General features: G+C 34.1%; 1 protein-coding gene across 2 annotated transcripts in view; it reads right to left on the bottom strand.

Annotated features, from left to right (window-relative positions):
* Positions 1-22,164, bottom strand: part of FSIP2 (fibrous sheath interacting protein 2) — a 99,500-nt gene that overhangs the window by 26,107 nt on the left and 51,229 nt on the right. For both annotated transcript variants that reach the window (XM_055108840.1, XM_034954621.2), the window contains exons 16-17: positions 11,904-20,850; positions 298-9,734 (exon numbers count right to left, since the gene is read on the bottom strand). In XM_055108840.1, the coding sequence (XP_054964815.1) occupies positions 298-9,734; positions 11,904-20,850 (18,384 nt within the window). The remainder of the gene's footprint in view (positions 1-297; positions 9,735-11,903; positions 20,851-22,164) is intronic.

The raw sequence follows: 22,164 nt of genomic DNA, 5'->3' as shown, positions 1-22,164 counted from the left end.
CAGTCTGGTTTTACTGTGAAGGGTATGTGCTTACAATCTCATTCTTAAAAAAAAACTTTCAAAAGGATTGTCTTAGGAAACTAGCCTGAGACTTTTAGAGTGAGCCACAGAACTCACATGACAAATCCTAGTAAATAATATGACTGTATGGATGAACTGATGCAACTAATTCTCCTATTGGGCTGAGAAACACCAACAACAATGAATGCATTTCCATATACTTATTTGAGGAAGGAAATCACAGAAGAACCATGTCTCACTATTCACTCATTTTCATGCCATTGCTTTTGCACTTACCTCTAAGGGTTTTACATCCAGTCTTCCAGTCTTATCCAATGAGGTACGTCTTTCTGTCTTTCTCTTTTCTAAATCAGGTGATCCTAAGGAGTAATTTCTCCCACTTATTGATGCTCTTCTCAGTTCTGCTATGCTATGTCCAGTTCTTTTCAAACACTCCTGCTTAAGTTTCTCAAGAGGTTGAGTTTTTATAGAAATAACTGCTAAGTGTTCTGAAATAATTTTTGGATCTATTTTGACTGGTTTTTTTCCAACATGTGGAACTATTTTAATTGGAGATTCCTCTTCAGATAAATTTTGATCTAACTTTTCTTGCTCTAATTCAGGAATCACATTAAAAGCATGTTCTTGGGCCTTTTGAACAATTCTATTAACGTCTAGCTCTCCAGAGAGATCAGCATTTGAAATTGTTGAGCTAATTGTATCTAATGGAAAACTTGAAACTCCATCAATAATTAAACTAGCCACTTTTTCAAAAAAGGCTGTATTTGTATCTTTTATATCATAATAAAGTTCTTTGTTGGTTCCTGATTGTTGCAGTATGTTACTATAAACAGAATCAACAACCTGATAAATCCTTTCTGTATTTTCTGGATTTAAACAGTGCTCTTCAGGATCAGAAGCTATTAGACTAATGCTACTTCTGGAAATTTCAGCTGTTGCCAATTTTGACAGTTGAGATGCAATTTTATTTAACTCAGTCTTTGATAAGTTTTTTTCATCTTTGCTTGAGGAACTTGGCAACCTTATTAGTTTAGCCAAGAACAAGGCCAACACCTCTTCTAAAAGTTTGGCATCTAATGTCAAACCTTTTCTGGATGAAGACTTTTCCTTAGACTTAAGTTCATCAATAATTTTGATCACTTTTTCCATAATTTTGACAGCTTCCAGAACTAATTCTGAATTTGATACTTCTTCCTCTACTTGAGGTTGAAATTCAGAATTCGAAATTGCATTCACCATTAAAAAGCCTATTGTATCAGAGAGGACATTGCTTTTACCCATTAAATCTTTAAATACAGAAGTATAAGAGCCAGAGTGCTTTAAAACACTGGTATAAATAGAATTAACTATGTTTTCAATAGTTGCATTATCAGCTACAGGCACAGTAGGTGATTCCTTGGTGGGTGGTACAAGTTTAATCTTACTTTTGGAGATAAATTCTTGGACTGAATTTAGTACTTTTGAAGTTATTTTTTGCATATCAGTCTCTAGAGATTTTGTTCTTTCTTTATGTACTTTTGGAAATATAGATAAAAGCTTTGATAAAAATTTCACAGCAATTTCTTCTATTATGTTATAAGACAGCTTATCAGCATGTGAAGGTTTAGGTAGGGGCGCATCAGTAGTTTGGAAAACATCTTTAAGGATCTTTTCAACGATGTTTTCAACTTCCACACACTGATGTGGAGTTAGGTCTCCACAAAAATAGCTCTGCAGCTGACTGCTAGCCACTTCTCGTAGAACCAAGTCAACTATGTTTTCTGAAAGGATTTTGCATCCACTGGTTACACAATTTTGTATAATCTCTTGTGATCCAAACTGTGGCAAGAGATTATTATAAACAGACTGAACCACTAATTGAATAATTTCATCATCATCAGATTGTAAGGTTTCTACATACTGAATAGTCATATATTTATCTTGGGAGATCTCTGTTGCAACTTCACTTACTAACTTCATTTGAAGGAAATTCAGTTCTGTGGACAAATTGTCCTCAGGTTCTTTTGTTTTTGTGCTGGATATTGTTGAGAAAATTTTGGAGAAAAGAGCAGAAATCACATTCTCCAAAAATTTATGAGGTAATATTATTGTATATGGTGATGAAGTTTGACATTCTTTGCTGGCTGTTTGGGCCAACTTTTGGACCTTTTTAACAACATCCTTAGATTCCAGAGGCAAACATGCTGAAACTGAAACCTCATCACAAAATATCAAGTTAACCTGATGTTGGAAAATTTCATTTATCACTGCACTAGTTAGTCTTCTTGCTAAATTTTCTCCATTACTGTTTATATTCTTACAAATAGAGTCTTGAGATCCATATTCATTTAAAATATTACAAACAGAGGAGTGAACAACTTTATTGACCAATGTTTTGTCAATTGATGGTATCTTATCTGAAGAAGGTTTTCTCATCATTTTATGCATAGGTGGCATTTTATCTGCAGATTTTATCTTAATGCTGGATGATGCTTCATCTGTAGTTGGCTCTTTATACCTTGGAGGTACTTTAGGAACTGAAGACACTTTACCCACAGGGAACTGATTTCCCTTATCTGGCCTGAAAACCTTAATTTGAGCATCTGAGAACTCCTTTAACAGTGAATTGATGAGTTTCATAGCAGTGTCATAGAGTTTGGCTTGATTTTGCTTATCACTAACATTTTGACATCTATCTTGTATTTGTGTTTCTGGTATAGAAGAAAAGATCAATTGTTTAACCATCTCAGTAATAACATCTTCTAAAAACTTAGCGGGAAAAATTCCAGGTTTACTTTCTCGTTGGTTTTGAGGATCATCTGGTTTACTGGGTTCACTTTTAATCTCCTCTCTTACTTTCTCTTTTTCTCTCTCTTCCTCTTCTTTTTCTTTGGCAGAGATATTTTTGTTAGTTGAGGAGGATAATTTTTTTGTTGTAACAGACTGTGCCGAATCTCTGCTAATCTCTTGAATTACATTGAATACATTATCACCTGGGGGGCTTTGGTCATAACTGAGTTTCGAATAATATGCTGGTTCTGGAGAAGAAGATAGTTCTAAAACATCTTCAAAAATATTTTCAATGACATTTTGAACATGTTCATAATCTGAGTGGTGTTCCTCATCCCTACATGTTTGTGTTGGAGAGTCTCTTCTCCCCTCATTGCTTGATGTTCGAGTTCTTATTTCCAAAGTATCTGTTGTAGTCCCTAGATTTCTCTTGGACTTCAAGGAGGATAACTGAAAGAGCTTGTCATCTTTTTTAAATGAGCTTTCCCTTGCATTGTCAATCTTCTTTTTATAGCCTATTTCAGAATCTGATCCAAGTACTTCCTTCTCATATTCTGTATCATCAATTATTAATGAAAAATGTGTGTATATCTTATCATCTTTCCCTTTTTTATCTGTTGGAATTAAATTTCTTTTCTTCTCAATTTCATTATTATTAAACGTTTCACTCAAATTTGGCTCCTGAGTATCTTTACTTTTCACAGTGGTAGTTGAAGTAACTTTTGATACATTCTCACTATGTTTTTGAGTACAAATTCCCACTTTATTTTCATCCACTTCCTTTTTATTTGTCACACCTGTAGCCAACCCTGATGTTAGGTTAATCATGCCGCTTTTCATAATTGCATTTATAGAGCTAAGTACTGGATTTTGGATGTCACCTTTTTTCACTGATGTGTCCTTGGTTTTAAAACTTTTCTTTCTATTCATTGTACCTCTATTTATTTCCAAAGTGCTCATCATGTTTTTGCAATCTGGGGTGGAAGAAGTATCTTTATATGATTGATCTGGTAAAGAAAGTTGGTTCTCTTTTGCACATCTGCTTATTTGTGTAAAGGTGTTTTGTGGTAGGTGTTGAACCCTTTGGGTGATATTATCTGGATTTAGAAAGGAAAAGAAGGTGGAAGACCAGTCTCCTGAAAAAAGTGGTTGAATCCTGAATGCAGATATTGCCTTCTGGGTTAGAGCAGCAATCATCCCTATAGCAATGTTACTTTCATCACCTTTTTGAATATCATGAGATGTGCATTTTTCTATGAACTGGTCATATACAAAATTGGATATTTTATCAACTGTCTCTTTATCAATTGGTGGAAAAGAAAACATTTTTTCAGCATTTGGTAAAACTTTAATTTCACTTTTCTTAAATTCCCTTATCAGAGAATTTGCAAGTTTTAGAGCCAAGCCCATAATATCTAGCTCTGCCATTTCATTTTTCTTAGAATCTTCAGTAATAATGGGGAGAGAACAAAATTTGTGAACAAGGTCAATGATTATGTCTTCCAAAAATGTAGCTGAATAGAGAGAAGGCTGTGTCTTTTCTTTACCAGATTTAGCAAGTTCAGAGACATGGTCATAATCAGATAAGTCACTGAAAGATGATTCTTCACCATGTAAAAATGGCTGTAAATGATGATACATGATTTCTTTCATAATAAAACCAGCTAATTTACTGAGGAATGAGCATCCTTTTTTGTCTGCATCTTTTTGTACTTCAGCTTGGAATTCAGATGTTTTCAAAATATTATTACATATGGAGTCGACCAAATTTTCAGTAGGTTCTAACTGCATGCTTTCTGCATTATCCTCTGCCATGGAAAGTCGAATCTCATGTTCAGAAATTTCTTTTATAATTTCATCAGTCAATTTTGAAGCTGCATCCACAAATTCATCATCCGGTGGAAACTTTTTCTCTTTTAGTTCATTTTCAGTGTGAGTTGAAGGGAAGACATGCCCTAGAAGCCTGTAAACCATATCTTCTAAAAGAGAATGAGGCAACACAGTAATATATGATGGCAAGGCATGGCTATCCTTTGTGATTATGTTAAGCACATTTCTGATGATATTATCAGCTTGGGGATACGAATAAGAAGAAGACTCTAATTCTCCTGAAACTAATGACTGCACTTGATAATCATATATTTCTTCCAATAGCAAATAATATATTTTCCTACCAAAACATATTGTGTCACTTTGTATAACCCTATGTATTTGAATCAGAGATTTATATTGATCTAATACTTTTCCATATACTGAGTTGACTATTTTTTGAACCATTTCTTTGTATCTTTCTGAGAAATACAAATTTTTATCAAAGTTATCTGCAACTAAAATCTCTGATGTGGTGAACTCCAGAACAATTGAATTTACCAATGTTGTAACAATCCTGGTAAGTTTCAGTTTCACTCTATCTGGGTTTTCAGTAACCAACATGTTATGTGAAAATGCATAAAGAATTTTGCATAAGAGCTCAGAAATTACTTCCTCCAAAAAGACAGATGAGTTCACAATAAAAGATAATTCTCTTTGTTTAGGATCTATTGCTTTCAATTTATAAGTTTGATCAACTGCTGCCAAAAGGAGAGTTTTATCTTCAGATAAAAATGATTGAATATGATGGTTAAAGATTTCTTTTATTATAAAACTCGCTATTTTTGAAACAGGTATGTCACTTATGCTCTTTTTATCTTTTGTAATGGACTGGTATATATTTGAATGAGAAAGATCAGCATAAATGGAATCAACCATAGACTGGATATCTTTTGCTGAAATCATACTCTGTTTTTTATTCCCATATTTAATAATACATATTTCATGTTTTGAAATTATTGACATAATTTCATTTATCAGTTTTATCACTGTATTACTTAAGTCTGATTTAGTAGTATCTGACTGCTCTGCACTGGTGTTCAATGGACTTATCTGAGATGTAAGCTGAGTAACTATTTTTTCCAAATGACTATGTGATAACATAGTGGTATACATTGTTGAAGCTTGTCTTTGGAATCTTGATTTACTTATATCATATTGAACTCTTTGTATTAAAACATTTGCACTGAGTTTGGAATGTGATTTAAAAGGCAGATTTGCTATAAGATCTGGATGAATTTGGAAATCAAAAATTTCAGCCAGGATGATATTAGTTATTCTTGCAGCCAATGTCTTTGTGTCATTTAGAAAATCTTTATTGGGCACGACTTCCATTTCATATTCTTGCAAAACTTTGCTGTACACCATGTCAACAATTGTTTTGACTACATCCCTCTCCACTGGAGGTAAACACAGTCTTTCCTCAGTATTATCTATAATGCTAACTTGGGCTTTTGAGAATTCCCCTGTAATCAAATGTATGAGTTCTTCAGCTTTCTCAAACAGTTCATCTTCTGAATCTCTTATGGATTTTGTTTGTACAATGCCTACTACCCTGTGGAATATTTTTCTTAAAACCCCAGAGATTACATCTTCCAAGAATGTTGAAGAGTAAACACTGGTATAAAATAACTGCCTTCTCTCATCATCAAAATATGTGTCTGATGAAGATAATGATTTTCCACTCACAAATGGCTGAAGATGTTTTTGACAGATATGTTTAATGATGAAAGCTGCTATTCTATCAATAAGAATGTCATTACTGCTTGTGATATTTTGCACAGCTGATTCTTGAGAACCAGAGGTTTGCACAACATTTTCAAATACTGAATCAACAAGGTGCTGAATATCATCTTCTGAATAAATAAACTTGGTTTCTTCTTCCTCTTTTGAAAATCGAATTTCATGTTGGGAAACTTTCATCCTAATATCACTAACTAGGTTTGAAGCAATGTCATTGAAATTCACTCTTGATATATCTTTTTGGGTGTCTCTGTTTAGAACCAGGCTAGATGCAGAAGAAAATAATTTAGATAATAGTACTCTGATCATATCTTCTAAAAATGTGTATGGCAGCAAGGTGTTATATAGAGGTACACTCTGGCTTGGCTCAGTAGATTTACTGATATTACTAAGGATGTCCTGAACAATATTCTCAGCCACTGAATTAGAATAGGTAGAAGCTGAAAAACCCCCAGAAAACAGTGGATGATGAAGGTAATCTGAAATAGCTGCTACAATTAAATTGGTAATATTTTCCACAAAAATGCCACTGTCTTCAGACTCTTTATCAACAGCAAGGTCTAGCCCATGCTGCTTTAAAGCATTTCTATAAACTGAGTTGGCAAGTTCATCCACAATATCTGTATTGAAAGAAGAGAAAGCCTGTTCTTTGTCATCATAGAGAATGTGAATTTTAGCTTTATTGAAATGCCTATTTATGGAGTTTACTATTCTTTGGGTCATGTTTTTCAACTCAATTTCAGTGTTATGCTTTGGGCTGAAAATCTTTGACAAAAGTCTGGCAACAATCTCCCTTACAAATGAATCAAGGTGAATATCTAAAGGTGATTGCTTCTGAGGTCTGTGTGACTCTATCACTTCACTCAGAACCTGTTTAACAATAGTAGACACTGGATCCAGTGGAGTCCTTGGATGACATAAAACCTCTCCACTCAAAAATGGTTGAAGATGATTTTCGATAATCTCTTGGATGATAAAGCTGGCTATTTGGTCAACCATAATTGGGCTTCGGCTTACTATACTTTTTTGTATTGAAACAAGAGAGTCAGACATTTGCAAAATATTACAATATACAGAATCCACCATCTTTTGGAGGTTTTTTCCAGTATATAGATATTGATTATCATATATAGTGAACCAGATTTTATGTTTTGAAATGGCTGACATAACCTTATTTATTATACAAGTGGACATTTCATTAAAATCAGAACTCATTAAATATTTTTTTCCTAAAGAGGAACATGTAATGGGTGGAGGAATTAGCTGAGATAAAAGCCTTCTTATGACATCTTCTAAAAATGAATGTGATAACATGGTACTATAGTCTGATGAAGACCTGGGTAGAGAAGTAAATTCTGTTAGGTTACTTTGAAGCTTTTGCAATATAATTTCAGGTTTGAGAGGGTAATATGAATGGGGTATGAGATGTTCCTTGAAGCAAGATGGCAGTTTGTAGTCTAAAATCTCTAACAATATGCCATTTGTTATTCGTTCTGCTATTGAGGCATTGTCGTATTCCAGATTATTACCACAGGCCACTTTTAATTCATACTGCTGTAAAACATCATAATAAACTGAGTCAACAATTTTGCTAACAGTTTCTGTATGAACTGGTGGAAAACACAGCCTTTCTTCAGCATTCCGTAGAACAGTGACTTGAGCATTATTAAATTCATTCACTACATTGTTGACAAATAATGTATTCATCTCATTGAGCCAGGACACAGTGATGTTTTTATTTTTGCCCCACAATGACATAGAGAGATTAAAAAACAATTCTGAAATTATTCCTTCCAAAAACGTGGCTGAATAAACACCAGCATATATACCTTCCTGATGTAGCTTATTATGAATGGCTACCTTATCCATTTCCTTTGTTCTCTGTCTTTCAAGAGGTGACACAGACGAGGATTTTACTGCACAATGCTTGTCAAATGGTGCTTGTATTTTGGAGCTAACCACACTGGGATTATTCAGGGATACTGTCAAAGAATTACTATCATATCTCCTGAGTTCTAAAGAACTTTTACTCTGCCCTAATTCTATTAATTCTGACTTTCTTGCTTTTGTGAAACTAGACTGTATTTCTCTTGTTCTGTAGTTCAAATGCTTATTTGCAAAAGGTAGACTTTCCGGAGCTTGTTGTATGCTGTGAGATAATTTGTCCATCAATGATTTAACCAAGCTGTGGGAAATAATAGTAAGCATAGAGTCTGATGTCAATAAGTCTTGATCAATTTCTGCCACATTCTCCAAAAGGTCTGACATGTAATCTACTTGAAGGCATTCACAGTCCATTCCTCCCTTACGATAATCAGATTTTCCATCTTCTACACTTTGAAGCATTTTTAAAAGTTGACATTCTTCTGCTGATGTTTCCTCTGAAACAGACCCTTTATCAAGAAAAGCAGTGCTTGTGCATTCTTCCAAAAGTATTCTGATAAGTTTCTCACATACAACATTGAGAAGAAAAACTGATTTTGAGGAGAGCTGTAGGTTATTGGTAAGTATGCTATTAGGTTGCGCATTATTCGAGGAGTAGAAATATGTTCTTTGTATTTTACCAGAATCCATACCCGTATCTAGGCATTCATCTGGTGAAAATAAATCTGAAACAATATTAAAAACTTTATTGACTACTTCTTTGGATTCACTTGTTTTTAGGTTACCAACCAGGCTGTTTAACTTACATGCAAGATAACTTAACTTATTTTTTTGAAAAAGTTGATCAATTTGTTGAGTAGAAAATTGCCAGTCTCTGGGGCTTGCCTGTCTATTGATTTTGTTGCAAATGGGTACACTATTATTTCTATGCATAGAAAATGATTTGTTTCTTTCATTGCTTTCAAAGTGATAATCTACTTCTATTTCTTTGGACAGTACATGAATCACTCCTACTAAGAGATCCTGAAAGAGGTCATCAAAGCCACCAGAAACTATTCCTGGACAGTAAGTGTATTTTGTTGGTATGGAAACCATTTTCTGTGCAATGTCAGCCTGTATAATTTTATTATTGAAAAGAATTTTAATAATGATTTCAGAAATACATAAAGCAAGTTCTCCAATGGAAATTGACCTGCTCTCAAACACTTGAGAATGAATTGAAATAATCTTGCTAAATGTTGCTTCTTGAATTTCCCATGCTTTCTCTTTTTCTCTACCCTTTTTGGTGCCATCAGAAATGCTCGAAGTTAAATGGTAAAGTACTGACTCAGTGAGATGTTCACAACATTGATAAATTGAAGAATCATCGTATATGTTTCTTAGGAACTGTTTTGATTCATATTTTTTCCTTGACCGTGTAGAAACAGACATCTTTTCCTCACTAAAAACTTAAAAAAGAAAACATTGTAATTTTAGCATGGATTAAAGAAAATATAGAAAATTCAATATATTTGTAATTATTATTTACATATATATTTCACCCTTTGAGCAACTCACTAAAGAAAAATCTAAACAAAAAAAGAAATTAGATTTTCCTCAAACATTTATTTCTCACCTTGTAAAATCTTAATTTTAGCCAATAAATTGAGAAAATAACACCCCAAAATTCAATCCTCTAAGTCAAATGCTGATGTCTGCCTTGGTTGGATGGTTATGAACTCTTGAGAAGCTGGAAAGCTTGGGGCAGAGAAATAATTTCCAGGCTTAGCGATGCATCCTACCATGTGTCCAGTGATACCTAGAGGTGCCATATAATTATTTTAAAATAGCTTTAGACAAAACATTTAATGTTATGCTATGTTTTACTTTTAGGACATTAAGGAGTTGTGTTGCAATATCAAGTTGACTAAAATAAAAGTGTGGCAACTCCAGAAAAGCTAGTAATAGATTGCAATAGCAGTAGTACTTTAGTCCCTAGATTATAGTTTGTCACAAAGAAGGAAGGTTGGCCCAGCCAGGTGAAGAACTCTATATTTGTTTTGTCCAAAATTCTATTTGTTACAAATCATTACCTATTTGCAATGGCCAACTTCTGGGTGTGGCAGCCAAGAGCAACACAGTTTTTTTCCTCAGAACTTAATTATATATTATATATCTTCATGTGTTATCAGGCAAGACTCTACACAGATAGAAGACTTTAAGCTGAGCTTTGACTGCTACACAGGTTTTGGCCATGTCAAGATAAAGGGAATGAGGAAAAGGTATTCCTAGTGGAAGAAGGAACATGAGCGAAGTCACTGGAAGACCTTGGAGATGTCTGAGAATAGGAATATAGAATTGTTAGAGCCAAGTGTCAATGTGATGAAATCATGGATCTTCTCTTGCTTGTTTTGCTTTCGTTTATTTTTCTAAAATCAATTAAGTCATGCCTGGAGTAAGTCTATTTAAGAGTTTGTAGTTGTAGCTACATTACCGTCCATCTTGGGAGAATACTGGTTTTAAGGATGGAAAATAACCTCCTCATGCAGGTGGGTAGGACTGCTAATATCTCCAATTAGAATGATGTGTGATGTATCTGGACTGGTGATGTAGCAAGTAATTATTGGTAACTGAAACTACTGATCTAGATCTGGGGTATTATAGTAATATTAAACTGAATTTTATTAATTGTCAATAATCAACTGTTTTTGATATACAAAATGACGATTACATGTTGTTTCACCTAATATATACACATGAGCATACTTAGAAAGATAATGCAAATATAATCCCTGTAATGATACAGTTGGAGTATTATACCTAAAAGGAATTTAAGTCAGAATACTGGAATGCAAATAAAACAAGATATTCAATTCTACTGTTCTTTTAAACTTTGAATAATAATAACAAAGCCTTCAAGAATACAAAAATTAAATGACTTTTAATCAGTTAACTGCACATCCCATATGATTATAAAGAAGTTATGCATAAGAATTTAAAAAACCCTTCCAAATTTATGCCTCATGCTCAACCAAAATCTCCTGCTTTAAAATGGCCTCATTTTCTCTCATTTGTAGATAGAGAAAACTGAGCAACACATCCTTCAAATTCAAATCCTGAAAACATTTATTTATTTTTATTTTTTTGCATTGTGATGAATTAAAAAGCAATTGAGGCTGAGCACGGTGGCTCATGCCAGTAATCCCAACACTTTGAGGGGCCGAGAAAGAAGGATCACATGAGGCCAGGAGTTTGAGACCAGCCTGCGCAACATAGCAAAACCCTGTCTCTACAAAAAGATTTTTAAAAATTAGAGTGCAGTGGCATGCCTGTGGTCCCAGCTATTTTGGGGGAAGGCTGAGATGGGAGGATGTCTTCAGTCCAGGAGTTCAAGGCTGCAGGAAGCAATGATCATGCCACTGTACTCTAGCCTCAGTGACAGAGACACTATTTCTAAATAAAATAAAATAATACATTTAAAATAAAATTAAAGTGCAACTCAGTAGTCATCTACCTCCAAGGGTATTTTCAGAAAAATAGTGAATACAGCTTTTTAGACAGGAGATCTTTTAAACATGTCGTTTACTGGTTTTCTTCCTAAATCATGCAAATTTTTAGGTACGTTCTCTCTTGCTTACCTGTAGTTTCAAAGTTCTTCAAATATGTGACCACAGATGTGGTGACATGTCTTGCTATCAGATGAACTTCATTGGAACCCATTTCATGATCAGCAAAAGTAAAGGCTTCAACTTCCTTCACAGTCTCTATCTTTGGGTACTCCTTTTTTTTCAATTTTTGCAAAAAAGAAGAATCTTCCCGGCCGGCTTCAAGGTTTTCATTTTCTTCCTCAGGTATATAGTTGATTTTTTTATCCTGCATTCTAAGCAAACTTTTTTCGTTATCCTTTTGCCCTCCAGATACTTCAGATAAAGAGCTTTGTTTTGATATGAAAAATGGTTTCATTATTTCCCTGTTCTCATTAGTGTGTGGTTGACTTGGAAAGCCACAGCTGGATAGCACAGTATTGACAATATTTTCTGCAGCTAAACATATTTTGAGAGGGGAAATGGTTGTCTGAATTTGGTTTGGTTCAACAACTGGTTTTAGGTTCTCATAATGAAACACTCTTAGATTTTCACCTTTTCCCATTTCTATGAATGACAAGACTTGCTTTAATGCTGCTTCTGTGGAGTCACTTGCTTTCCTAAGCAGCTTTTGTAAGATACTGCCTTCAGGGAGGTAGCTATTTCCTTTCATGGTCTGATCAAAACTACCAAAGTTAGATTCCCTTGGTCTGTGGTCTTGTACTTTGTTTCTAGTAGAACACGATGGCATAGTTTCTGAATCAGGCCTTTTCGTTGGCTCTGAGTTTTTAACTGTGTCTTCTACAGAGGATCTGACAGAGGTGGGTAAATCTGATGAAACCCTGTACTTTTCTTTCATATCTTCATCTGAACAAAACACAAACCCAGTTTTACTCACTTGTGAAGGATTAATCCCCAAACTACCTTCCTTTAACTTTGATGTGAACATTTTCATATTAGTTGCTAATTCAACCTGATTAACAGTGTAGGCATTTTCAGCTCCTTGGAACAAACTTTCTCTTGAAAGGTTTTGTATCAAAGACTCGTTGAAATAAGTACACTGGTCCATTAGTGTGCCAATGATCTCACTTGCTACAATGTTCTCTTTCAATATGCTAATTGAAGATGGTTCCATTTGGCTTATTTCGTTGTCTAGCTTGTTCTTAATTACAGCAAGCATGTCACTGATGATATTAACAGCATATGTAAGTAATTGTGAATGGAATGAATGAACCCGTAGAAGGATATTCTGTGTGTTTTCCTTGAAATTAATAGTATTTGACTCGGATTTATCAGAAAACATTTTCAGTGGTTGTAATTTTGGCAACATTTTTTTGTTTAACAGTTTCTGTTGGATAGAAGAAAGGTTTTCTATAGGCATTTTCACAATTTCAGAAAACTCATATTTGGAGATATGTTTAAACTGCAAGTCCACAAATGACTCTAACATGTTTAAAACCGTTTCTACAATCTCTTGAACAATTTGGTTGCTGGAGCCCACAGAAATTTGGTCTTTTGTCTTTGTGTTATAGATTGGTAAACTGCTGAGGCTATGCTTGTTTGGAAAACCATATTTACTTTTAGCAGTAATGTGTTCTTTACTGTTTGATAGAGTTTCTTCACTATCTGGAGTGGTAATTTGGGACAGAAAACATAGCTGTAGTTTTTCAAGTAGCATTTCAACAATTTCCCTTCCAAACATATTAATTTGTGCTTTACTATCCTCGGCTCTAGTAGAAGCTCCTTTAAAATGATTATAAAACCTGCTTTCACAATTCTCAAGAGGGGGCAAATTTAAAAGTGAAAGAGAATATTCTAATTCTTTTGCTTTTATTGAAATTTCAGTCAAAACATTTTCAGCTATCATCAATAGCTTACATTTTTCATTTTCCTTGTCATTTGATTCTGTTTGCCACTTGTCAAACAATTTTTTAAATATACCTTCTCTAGGAAAAATGTGCTCTAGCTGTGAAGAAACATTCTCCAAGTAAAAACATGCTTGTTGTTTAGGAAGGGATCCTGTGCCTATATTCCCCTGTGAAAGTCTGAGATGTGAGGATTTCATCGGGTAAGCCAAATTGCAGTTATTGGTAACATATAATTCTTGCAAAACTCTATTAACTATTTTACCTGCTGCTATGATTTGATCAGATGGTAAAGCTTTGGTTTGCTTTACCTTTCCAAATTCCTTCACAATTGTTTCCAGGATGTTAATTATTATATCCTTGGCATTTATTTTTAGTTCTGAAGTGGGCAATTTTGTGTCCAGTAAATTTTTGGCATCTCCAGCTGACATGATGTGTGACAACCCAATGGCAGTCTTGGATCTGCTGTCTTTTAGGGTCTTCTCTCCAGGACCTAACTTGGTTTTGCTTTTGGCCTTAGCAGCACTCAGTCCTAAGTGTGTTTTTTTTGTAAATTTAGGAAAAGTGGTAATTTTTGATCTTGTTTTTAAATGTGCTTTAAAGCATGGCTTAGGGTTGTCCTTAGGGCTCACCTTTAAAGTGTGTGGACTTAAAAGTTGCAGCTTATCAGCACAATACTCAGGGGACAAACTCTCTTCTAGATGAAGTGAGACAAAATTTGTGATCTTATTGAGAACCATTTGAATTAAGTCTTTCTTCACTTGCAATGGTAAATATGGCAAAAGAGTGTTTTCCATCACAGAGATATTTTGACTGTCGACATAAGAATAAGCCTGTGATATCGCATATCTAGGGGAATTACTTATTTTTCCTGCTTGTTTAGTTTCTCTAAACCTTAATGGTTTCATTAGTAAGGAATCATTGTGGTCAGATATTTCAACTTCTGTCCTACTTTTATTATTTTCATATAAGGATGTCACAACTACCAAGTACATTTTCCCCAAAACACTTTCAACTATGTCATTTGCTACACTGTTAATATGTGATTGAAAACTGTTTTTCTGTGTTGTGTCTGATGTTTTAATCTTAGAATTAGATATAAAGTTGGCAGTTTCATTAAGTGGAGGCAAATGGCCTGTGACTTCCATTACTCTTTGATACAGCTTATTCAAAAGTTCTTCCACTGCAATGAGCAGTTCACCTTTTTCTTTGTTTTTTGATTCTCCATTTCTCATAAATATTTCTTCCAAAACAATTATCTGCCTTTTGTTTTCCAATATCATTTGGTTTTGCTCTAATGGATACTTTGTAAATAGAGATTGTTTGGTACTTCTTTCCTTCTCTTTGTGACCCAGCAATATTTCATTTGATAAAGCTAATTGTGAAAAGTTAGAATTCTCTTTTGAATTAAAACAAATTTCCTTTACAGATCTTTTATCATCTAACATCTTTAACATACTGTCAACAATTTCACTCACAATGATGTTTTCTTGGAACAAAATATTGTTTTGATATGGATATATCTTTTGAATTTCTAAGTCTAAGTCATTTTTAATAAGCTTCAAAATGGCACTGGCAATGACGTCAGCATATGTCTTAAGCCTAGCTTGCGATAGGTGAATTGTGGATCCAAGTTTTTCTCTGCGACCAACAAAAGTGAAATCTGTAAGCTCTTGGCTGAGAATGGTTTCAGTTGCTGATATTTTCAGGACATTTACATCTGATTCCACTTGGCTTGAATCATAAAAGATGCTGTCATTTTGTTTACAATTTTCCAATTCTGGGATAACAAATGACTTTTCTTTACTTTGGAAAGCAAGGGTAATTAATGAATCTATTCTTTCTGTGGCAAAAGATTCCAAACGTTTAAAAATAGTTTTAGTAATGAAGTTAGCATTTTCCTCACATGAGTCAGTAGCAGATTTCTGAGTGTCTTCTTTCTCTACTACAGTTATTTGATTATCATCAGCATAAGCTGACTTCTGATTTCTTGAATATGAAAAACGCTCTGTTTTTCTTTCAGTTTTTGACCCCTTAAGAGGCTGTTGACAGTCTATTTTTGGAAACATATCACAAAATGTCAGGGGCAATCTTGCAGAAGTAGGATTCTTTGCATTTATGACAAGCGTGGCAGCAGAACTGAGATTATGAAGAACAATATTCACTATATCATTGGATATCAAAATGACATCTGATTTAGGAACTGAAAGCTTAGGAATAATCTTATTTGCACCCTCCATGAACATTTCAGAATTTTCTTCTGAATGTTTATCAGCTATGCTACATTTCAGCGTGGGTGTGGCAAATGAGAGATTATTCTGAAACAGGGTTTTTTCATAAATATCACATAGGATACCTTCAATGGTATCTTGTATTTGAAGTTGAAGTACTTTTCGATATTTGGTCTCATTGAGCAGCTTTTCAATAACACCTTTTTGCTGATCTAAATCGATCTCTTTGTCAGAACTGTTTTTGTCACATTTGCCTTTACGTGATATAATGTCTAACAATGCGTTAACAATTTGACTTGCAATACTTTCAGAAATCCCAATGTCATGAGTTAAAAAAGGATGTTCCCTTTCTTTATCTAATTCCTGTTTGATTCCTTGTAAATTTCTTCTAGCCACTTGTAGTGCATAAGTATTTAATTTAGACAAAGACAGTTGGCACAAGTTGGTCTTTCCTGACTTGGTATGATCTACTGAGCAACAGGAAAATTGCTCATCAGAATATGAATCTTTGGCTGATAATGCTTTGCTCAATGTACTGTGATCTTGCTGAATAGGTAAAGCCACTGGAACTGTAAAGTTGACTTGAGAATAAAAGAGAGATTTTACTTTGGAAGTAGCAAAAGTTTCTAAATTTGTTAATATTGCCTGTACAATATCTTCAGCTAGATTTACCTTTGTCTCCTTGTCAGCAACGCTGAATCTAGACTGAAAAGTACATGGATTTTCATCCAAAGCAGTGACAGAGGACTTTCCTTTATAGGTGTGTTCATGAGAAGAAACATTTGCTGAAAAAGTGATAGTTTTATACCTATTTTCCCTTACATTTCTTTCTGTCATGGCAGCTGAATAAAGTTTGTGAAATACAGTCCTAACAATATTATCTGTTACTATGGTTATATCTGCTTCCGAAAGTAAAGGATCCATCATTTTATCCATAAATTGAACAGCTGTTTGGGGAGTTGGCTCATCAACATTGTGAGGCATGCCATTAAAATTAGAGTGGGAGAGAGAAAGGACATTTAATTGATTGATTAAAGTACTTTGAAAAATTTCATTCAAAATATTTCTTATAATGGGAGCAATTGGAGATATATGTGGTTCTTTGAGTTTTACTTCAATTTTGTTTAAGGTTTTCTCTAGAGCCCATTGTTTAAGAGAACGTGTTTTCATTTCTTCTGTTTGTGGTGATCTCTCATCAATAATTTTTTTCGCTGTATATGCATCATCTTCTAGAAATGAATCTGATTCAGCTCCTCCAGGAAGACTTCCGTATGTTGGCCTGTATCGATAAGTTTCAATGCCTCCCCCTTCAGATTCCGTTTCATTAAACATATCGGAAGAGACTGCATCTAAAATTAACTTGACTACATCCTTAAGAATTTGAGTCTCAGGTGGTGGGTTTTCTACACTTGTCTTCAAATCTGATGAGGTCACATTTAATTCTGTTTGAATAACCTTCAAAATAGCACTTGATACCTTCTTTGCATGCATATATAAAGCAGACAGAAATGATGCTTCATGTGTGTCTCTGGAAATATTGGTGCTTTCATATTCCCAGCCTATCTTATTGCTTTTCTTATTTCCATCATTAATAGCACCCAAAATTTCTAAATGTCCATTGGCAAACCCTTCCAGTTTAGCAAAAACCATATTAAGAATATCTGAAGCTACAGCTTTTAGTTTATTTGGATGCATTTCTTTTGTGCTTGGTGTTTTGGAAGACACAGGAGCAACAGGTTTTGCCTTGCTTTTAGTCTCTTCTTTATTGTCCTCCTGAACCCTTCTGGAAACTATGCTGGAGATTATTTTGGTGGATTTGGCCATTTTCTCAATAATTGAAGCAAATGATGGGTTGTCAATGTCAAGAGACTCTGAGATAGCTTTTAATCCACAACTTGCAAAACTGGTATCCATGTCAACACCACATAATTTTGCAAGGATATAATCCAAAATTGCTTTAGAAATTAACTGAATATTAGACTGCAATGCAGCAGCCATTTTCTGATTCTTATTGGTCATCTCTCTGCTTTGTTGACTACAAGATAGCTGAGAATGAAGATGGGTCCCCAGGAGCTTGCTTAACATTTCATGTAGTGTTTCCCCAATTCTTTCTAACACTTGCAATTTTGCATTCTCTTTAATATGGTTTCCACCATTGACACTGTGGTGAGTACAAGGAGTAGCCAAATATTTGTGAAAAGATTTTTTATCTTGCCTATTTGGCAAAATGCTTTGTACATCAACACTGTCAGTTGCAGACTTTGGCTTACGAGAAGAGAGTGAAATGCTTCTTTGATGTGCATTTTCACTTGATAACAACATATCATAAATACAGGTTAATAATGGACTCGCCAAAATGTCATCATCAATACTCGTGACAAGAGATTCTAATTTTTTATCAGTATTCGCAAAAAATCCTTTATCTGTAAGGGATTTGGTATGGTCAATCTCCCTAAGATTTAGGTTTTCCTTGTGAACTTCCAGTTCATTCTGGATAGCACATAAAACAATGTTTACTATTTTAGCTGTGTACTTGCTAAGTTGAGATTGTAATGAAGATTTGAAGCCCATATGCAATTTTGGACAAATAAATGACTTCAGTCTTTTAAAAATTGTACGAATGATCTTATCATTAATGTCATCTACAGGTTTAGGTTCACTTTTTCCAGATTTTAACCAGGGAGGCTTTTCAGGATCAACGTCAAATAAAGATAAATATTTCATTTTCTTTTCACTGTCAAACCATGTTTTTAATGGGTATTTATTTGCTGCTTCTTTGACTATGTGTTCAGTGTCAGAATTATGTAAGGAAGTCTGATGAACTGATGATGAAATGGAACTTTTAGTGGTATTGGAAATGTAGTTTGATGCCTTATGAAGTATGTTTAACACAGAATCTGTTATTTCTTGAGCCACTGTACTGATTTCTGAAACAGAAAACATCTGGTCTATCCATTCTTGATGTGACAGTCCTTGAGGCTTTTCTGAAACAAGAACTGAAGCTTCACAGCCAGTTTTGCTGTCTAAGTGACCAAAAGGAACGGAAGATATGTCCTTGAGCATTTCCTTTAAAATACTTGTGACTATGTTTTCTGAAGCCTTTTCTATTTGATGCTTTTGATCTTGGCTGAAAGTTGAAATGTCTTTATTCAAAGAAAGTTTTTTCTTTAAAATATCTTCATGATTAGTAGATGGTGGCTCAGTCTTTAATTCCCAATCATGAAATGCAGCTTTGCTTCTAGAACCAGGCTTTGTAGGTGGTTTGATATTTCTTTTGCATTCAAAACAAGTGTTTCCCTTTGTAAACCAATGATTAGGAATCTGTTCTTGTGATTTTACTTTTTCATCTTTGAAAGTTGAATCAAGCACATTTTTTACAATATTGTCTATTTCCTCATTTTCATCATCAGAATAAAGAACCATGCCTGGAACATTTATAGGTGGAAATGGTCTTCCAGACCTAGGACTATTTGATAATCTAGTGCCAGTGAGTCTGTACTTTTCTTTGGTGTCAGAAGGACTACTTATTCTAGGTTGCCTACTTTTTTGAAAACTTTCATTTACTGGTTCCTGATGGAGCTGAAAAAGGATGTCCTCAAGTAGCTGAAGGAGTACTACTGTTTCTTCAGATGCAATAATTCTCTCATTATTTAGTTCAGTTTGTATATAACCTAGTATAGCACTGATTGCTTCCTCTATATAAGCAACCAAAGAAGACTGGGAAAAAATATTTGATATTAAATTTTGTACTTCTTCATTGACAATTAAACTAGCTTCATCAGATTCAAGACTAGATTTATTTTTGCCAGCTCTTTGAAGGAACATACATATTGGGTCTGTCTTATGTTGCTGGCAGGAAAGCTTATTTGTGTCTTTAAGATGAAGAAATTCATTTTGCTTAAAAGAAACAAGAGTCATTAGCTTTTCTAAAATGGCATGCACCATGTCCTCTGCAATATCACACATTGGGTCCAAAGTATCAGGCATTGAATTTTTCAAAGGTTTTCCATTAGATGATGTGAGAAGTTCATCACTGGCTGCTAAACTTGGTTTAATGTCGACTGACAAATCTTGTGAAAACATCTCAACACATTTTTTCTCAACTGCAGACTCTAACTTCTCAAGCATATTTTCCACAATCTCAGAAGCAACTGAGGGAATATGAACATTGGAAAGCAAGATTTCTTTTTCACGTTCACATTGTTCAACAAAAACTTCAGCAGTAACAGAAGAGAGAGAGGGAATGGCCTGGGTTAAATCAGACATTATTTCTCGCAAAATGCTTTCTAAAATCACTTCAGTTTCCCCTTTCAAGTAACATTTAAAGTTAACAAAAACATTTTTTAAATTCTTCATTTCATCCATGGCTTTTGCTGTTTTATCACAATGCAATGAACTCCCTAAGCTATCTGTTTCAGTGGTAGCATCCTTAGATTTTTTTGTGCCTGTTTCAAATGATGCTAAAAGGTGACTATCTGATTTACAACTTCTGAGCTTAGGGTATGAATATAGCAAGTTGGTTTTATTATATTTAAGTTTAGAGATTATAGATTGTCCTTTTATGTGACATGTTTTCCCCACAACTGTTTTTTCCACATGTGCAGGAGGAGGTTTTATAGGTGTGGTTGGTCTCCTTACTGACATGTCAACTACAAATGCACAGGGTTCTGCCTGAAATGTTTTAGTTGTTGCAGATGTGTAGCTTCTACATGTAAAGTCTTCACTGCACGTGCTACAGAAACTTGAACTATCTGAAGAGAGGATGGAGTCCTCAGATACTGGGTATGTATTATTTTGCAATCTTTCTTCATACTTTGTGATGGCTGGGTACAATATACTGGTCACTGTAGCCACAACCCAGGTCATTACATTCTGAATTATAATATTCAGTTCTTCAGAAGTTACCTGGAAAGGAGGTAAGCAGAGATGAAAATAAAGTCATGTAACAACTTACTCTATGTTTTGGAGACAGAAGGTAACATTTAATTTTTATATCAATGTATTGGTGGAATACCATTATGGTTTATGAAAGAAAATAGTAAAGAAATATCAGTTTAGAAATTTAGAATTTAAGATGAATTTCTAGTTAGTTTATTCTGCACTACGGTGAAGTGTTTTTTTGTGTAAGATTTATTTTATTCACAGTCTCTCAGAAGTTTCTTTTTCCCCTGGCATTTATTATCAGTATAAATGATTTTTTTTGTTAAAAATATCACTAAATTGCTGTCTAGGCACACAACATGCAAATATTTTGGAAAGAAAATATGTGATGTTTATGATCCAGCTAATTTTTAAAGATACATTAAATATTTCTAACAAAACATTTCTCAAGACAGATCCAGTCAAAATATTTGGATGCTTTCAGAAACATCTGCCTAGCTGAGATTTGGGGAAGGAACATAAAGCATTTTCTCTCCCAGTCCCTGCTGAAAGGGTGAGCCTGTGGTCTATATATATAGGAATGACTAAAGTTAATTGTTAAGAATTATTTGATAGGCAAAAATAAAAGCTAATGCTTTATATAGATTGACGGGCTTTGTATCCAATAAAAGTGATAATACAAATAAATACAAATAATACAAATAAAATAAAATAAAATAATACAAATAAATACAAATTGTCCTAGATAGGAAAGCTGAGAACAGATACTAAAGTAAGGTAACAAATTAAAATTTAGATAGAAAATAAAAGCCAAGCTAGATTTGGGAATCAAAGAGTAGGGAGGGCTGAGCAAGGTTAAGAAAGTTAGACTATTAATTTGTTTGAGCTGGAGCCAAGAACCAGATTTGAATAACCATTTCCTTAGTGACTAATATTGCTGTCATAGATTTGAACTGGACCATGGGTAGAAATAAATGCATCTGTAGAATTCTATAAACCTCTATTTAGCAACTGCAAATATATTTTGTGCTTCCAAAACTCATCTTACATATAATAAAGTAGTACTCTATTTTTAAGTTGTTAAAATTCTTAAAACATAGAGCTTGTAAACACAAGTAATTGGCAGAAAAGCTTAGAAGGCTGATATGTAGGTCTCAGTGTAAATATGATTCCTGTAACTAGGCTGCTAACACCCAAAATATTGCCTAAATTAGTCTGAAATTATCCATATTTCAGAGAAACATTCAAAGAAAAGTTAACATATATGTAGCACACTCTCTTCTGACTCACTTGAAAGCATTTGAGGAGCACCCCAGGAAAGGCCATTTTATTCAGCTG

The sequence above is a fragment of the Pan paniscus genome, chromosome 13 (genome assembly GCF_029289425.2).
Source record: "Pan paniscus chromosome 13, NHGRI_mPanPan1-v2.0_pri, whole genome shotgun sequence".
Taxonomy (NCBI): domain Eukaryota; kingdom Metazoa; phylum Chordata; class Mammalia; order Primates; family Hominidae; genus Pan; species Pan paniscus.
This window is presented reverse-complemented; position numbering and strand designations above follow the sequence as displayed.